The 3981-nt window shown below is 41.5% G+C and overlaps 1 protein-coding gene across 1 annotated transcript in view; it reads right to left on the reverse strand.

The window, feature by feature from the left end:
• The window catches only part of LOC104834249 (poly(A) polymerase gamma-like), a gene marked incomplete at its 5' end in the record, with an annotated part of 38797 nt that overhangs the window by 21163 nt on the left and 13653 nt on the right, over positions 1–3981 (reverse strand). Inside the window, 5 exon segments of the mRNA XM_010571417.1 lie at positions 608–661; positions 1894–2003; positions 2086–2167; positions 2838–2904; positions 2981–3129. Coding sequence (XP_010569719.1) covers positions 608–661; positions 1894–2003; positions 2086–2167; positions 2838–2904; positions 2981–3129 — 462 coding nt within the window.

Consider the following 3981-nt stretch of genomic DNA (forward strand, 5'->3'; position numbering starts at 1 on the left):
CAGATAAAGGCCACAAAAAGGTCACTGAATAAATCTCTTTGTGATAGTGATACCAAGCAGTAACTTGCTTAGGTACTACAGCAGGCAGGTCTTGATTCATTGTATAGGATGTATTCAAGATAGCTGGATTCCTGCAGCTGACAAACCTAGGCGGGAGGCAAATGAGTACTTTCACTTTCCCTTTTCCAGATTGTTTGTCCCATGACCACTTCATTTTGGATTTGCAGCAAAACATTTAGTCTGCTCACATGTTTCACTATGAACTACACTGTACACATCCCTCTGTAGGTACCTAGCTTGGCAGAGCTAAGAAGACTTAGCAAGGACACCGCCTCTGCTCCCACTCTGCACGATCCTAGGGATAAATGCTATTCAAGCAGGCTACCCTGGTCTACAGCACAGGTCTAGAAAAAGATGTCCCTGATGCTCCCATGCCTGCTAGGCTCCCTAGGGGCTTATTTTCCTATAAGCTCCCGTTCTACTGCAATGTCTTCTCCTCGGATACGTTGCGGTCCAATATAGCACAGTCACAGCTCCCTGGAAAAGTTATCCTATTCCAAAGCAAGAAAAAATTTACCCACTTAAAAAAAAATAAACAAATGCTTACCTCAATGCCATCAAACTCAAACTTGACAACTGGTACATATGCATCTTCAACTGCCTGGAAAGGAGAGGATAACTGTGTAAGAAAACATGCTTTGCTACTTTAATGTTTCTCCTGAACTACGACCAAATGCAGAATTTACACTGCTAACTACTCAGTATAAAGACTGAGTTGCTTCCAAACCAAAAGAATTGTTCCTAAGCTGCAAGCAGTATAGCAAGCACTAAGATGGTATAATACTAGCTTTAACAAGTTATTTAGCCAAGAGATTCGGAGGCTGATCATGTATTGTAATGAACAAACAGTGCACAATGAGCCATCAGTATCAGAGGCTGTAAGGTACTTACCTTGGTGGTGAGGAAGAAAAGCAAGAGATTTTTGTAGCTATCTTACTACTGGTTAACATCCAGAGAAAGCGAGGAAATTCTGTCCGCGTTTGACAGCACGCGCTAGCCTCCTGTATTTTTATTTTCTACCATGCCTGAGATGCTATCAGCTACCTTATGGGACAGTTTTCAATTTTGTAGACCACTCGTCAGAAAGGTGCCACAGCCCACTGAGTCTGTCTTCGGTCACCTAAACAAAGGCTCATTAGCTATGCATATGAAGTCTTTCAAAATGTCTGCACAAGGAAGACCAGGCAGAGAGAAACACTTCTCAGGAGTTCGGTTCTATACGCAAGGTACACAACATGTGCACCGGAGGGTCATTTTACAAGGCAGTTTTGTATAGTCACAGCACAGCTCCTATTGACTTTATGCAAAGCTGACTGTGCATCTCTTCTACAAAGTCTCAGGCTGAGTAGCCAGAGAAGAACAGGACCAGAGAAGAATGAATTAGAGGTCCTAAAGTACACCCAGAGGAACACCATGGCAAAGGTACTGACAGAAACCTTTCCACATCACATTCAACTTCCTTAGCTCTCAGGCTGCCCCTTCCTCTACCTGCATGCAGTTACCTTCTTGCCAAGCCCCTTGCTACAGCTAAGATGAAAGCAAGGCTCCTAGGGACAACCTTGCTTTTGGATACTATAGCCCACTCATTCCCAAACCATGGGTAGGGGAGAAGTGAACCACAGAGATTCTCATTGGACGTACAGTCATTGGGGAAGGGAACCAAAAGCTTGACTTCAACACTTTCCTGCTGCGTAGACAGTATTTTACAAGGGGCTCAGAAACAAGTCCCTCTTTAATTTTGGTCTGTAAGACAATCACTACCAATAGGAGTCTTTAACAGGAATATTCTTATTGTCGGAGTTGCACAATCTATCAAGGAGAGAGCTTGCTTACTCTTAGCTTTTTTATTTCCTCCTGACGTTTTAGTTTTTCAAAGAACGACTGAAAGAAATCCGATCTTTCTACATGTCTAGGAGCAACACAAACAGCATCTATGTCAGCACCTGCAAAGAGATTCCATTTCTTCTGTTACTGTTGGAAGACACTTTCAAACATTAGAACTATGACCAGACAACAAAAGTTTACCTTTAGTGTGTACTCCAAGCCTGTAAGAACCACACGTAAATATTTTGCCACCAACATTTGCTACTGCTGAAGGGGAAAGATTCTGTGGGTAGAAGAGAAAGAGTTTTCTGTAGAATGTAAAATACACATTGACCTACGTGCAAGTTTAACTAGCATGTAAGTTATTTAGAAAGACTACAACAGCCTCCATAAACAATGTCTTCTCCCTCCCATACCGAGTTGTTAGTCTAATAGACTGATACTGTTTTTCTGAAGGGAGTGCTTGCAACTCACAAACAACAGCAACAAAAAAGGTGAGTAATGTAGCAGTCGCTTCATCAATTTAAACAAATTAAGACCTATTATCAGTCTTCCCTGCAGCAGACCCACACAAATTAACACCATCTAAGAGCCATACCAAAGGCAAGTCTAGAGTAATAATTTCAAACTAGATTGAGTGCTGTAGGCTGTCTGGGGCAAGTTTACTGCCCAGTTACCATCTATCTCCCCCCACAATGTCCTGTTTCAGCTTTGTTAACCGCTACAAGTCAACTGATAGAGCCACTTCACAAATTTATTCAGTGCCCCAAGGACTTGAAGAGCTTGATCTGAAGTATCTTTTATACATTATTTCAATGGCAGTTACTACAGCTCTGCATGATATTAAGAAGAAAGTTAAAAGTTGAACTTTAGCATAAATCCTAGTAGCATCACCTTTAAAAGAAGCAAAAAGGCTTCAGCTGTTTTGATAAGAACATATCAAAACCCCTTACCTTGCTCTCACCAAGTTCTGAAATCCATTCTTTGACCAAGTGATTCAGTCTACCAAGAACGACCAGCCTGTAAAGAAAACTCATGTTAAGTTTGCCCTAAAAAAACCCCCAGGACATTAACAAATTTTACAGTCTTGTTATACCTGTGATTCAGTTCTTCCTCCTCTTCAAATACCCCCAATGCTTTCATCGCTTCAAGCAGCTTCTGAGTATGAATGGAATCTATATCCGTAGGAGGAGCCAAGCTAATTGCAGAAGTAATTCCATAGTGCCTTGGAGGCTGGTCTGCAGCCTAGGAGTACTGGGGGAGAAAATAAAATACCAAAGACTCCACAAAACAAAAAACCAAAAACCAGCAAAACAACCACCACCACCTTACTGCAAAACACCCTTCCGCTTACAGGTTTCCAAATCAGCTTCTGCCCTTTTGCCCAGCATTAACATAAATGAGGGAAAAAAGATCCTGCTTATGGTTTTTAGATAATTTGACCTAACTTAGAAACTACGTCTTTAAAAAGCACTTGTGGATATAAGAAAAGATCCAAGTTGCTACCATCTGAAGACAGCTTATTTGCATTGCGCTAGACAGTTAGAACTGATCGCCAGGAAATGAAAAGGTTTGAAATCCACTAAGGGTGACACTACGTACAGCACAAGTTTTGGACACATTTCAGTTTCACAGCACTTTTGAGTTAAGGTTATTCCCATCAGCTTCCTGATCACATTAAACAAGACAATTTAACACTGGCTTCTTTTAGTTCAATGTATTTGCTGTGCTTCTACTGATTCTGAAAGGACATTATAGTTGATTGCAGAGCAAGGACAAAGTGGTCTGTTAAACAGAGTTGTTGCAGTAAATTCAGCATTACCTTGGTTTTGTCTATGGAAGAGGATGAAGGAAAACATCAACCAATCTGCAGCTAATGTTGCTAGCAGAGCCTTGTGCTCTTAACACAGCGTTCCATTTTTATAGCTCAGAGGCTTAGCTCTACATACATCTGGTTTAATCTAAATCCAAGAGATGTACGCAGAGCAGCACAAGTTAAGCTCTGTTTGTAGAAGGTGCTCAAATCTGCTTTAGCTAGCTCACTGCCCAGTTAGGCAGAGCATTACCAGCTGAAACCAGGAGAGAGAAAGGAGTGGC

This window comes from Haliaeetus leucocephalus, unplaced genomic scaffold, assembly GCF_000737465.1.
Source record: "Haliaeetus leucocephalus isolate CR32 unplaced genomic scaffold, Haliaeetus_leucocephalus-4.0 Scaffold327, whole genome shotgun sequence".
NCBI lineage: Eukaryota > Metazoa > Chordata > Aves > Accipitriformes > Accipitridae > Haliaeetus > Haliaeetus leucocephalus.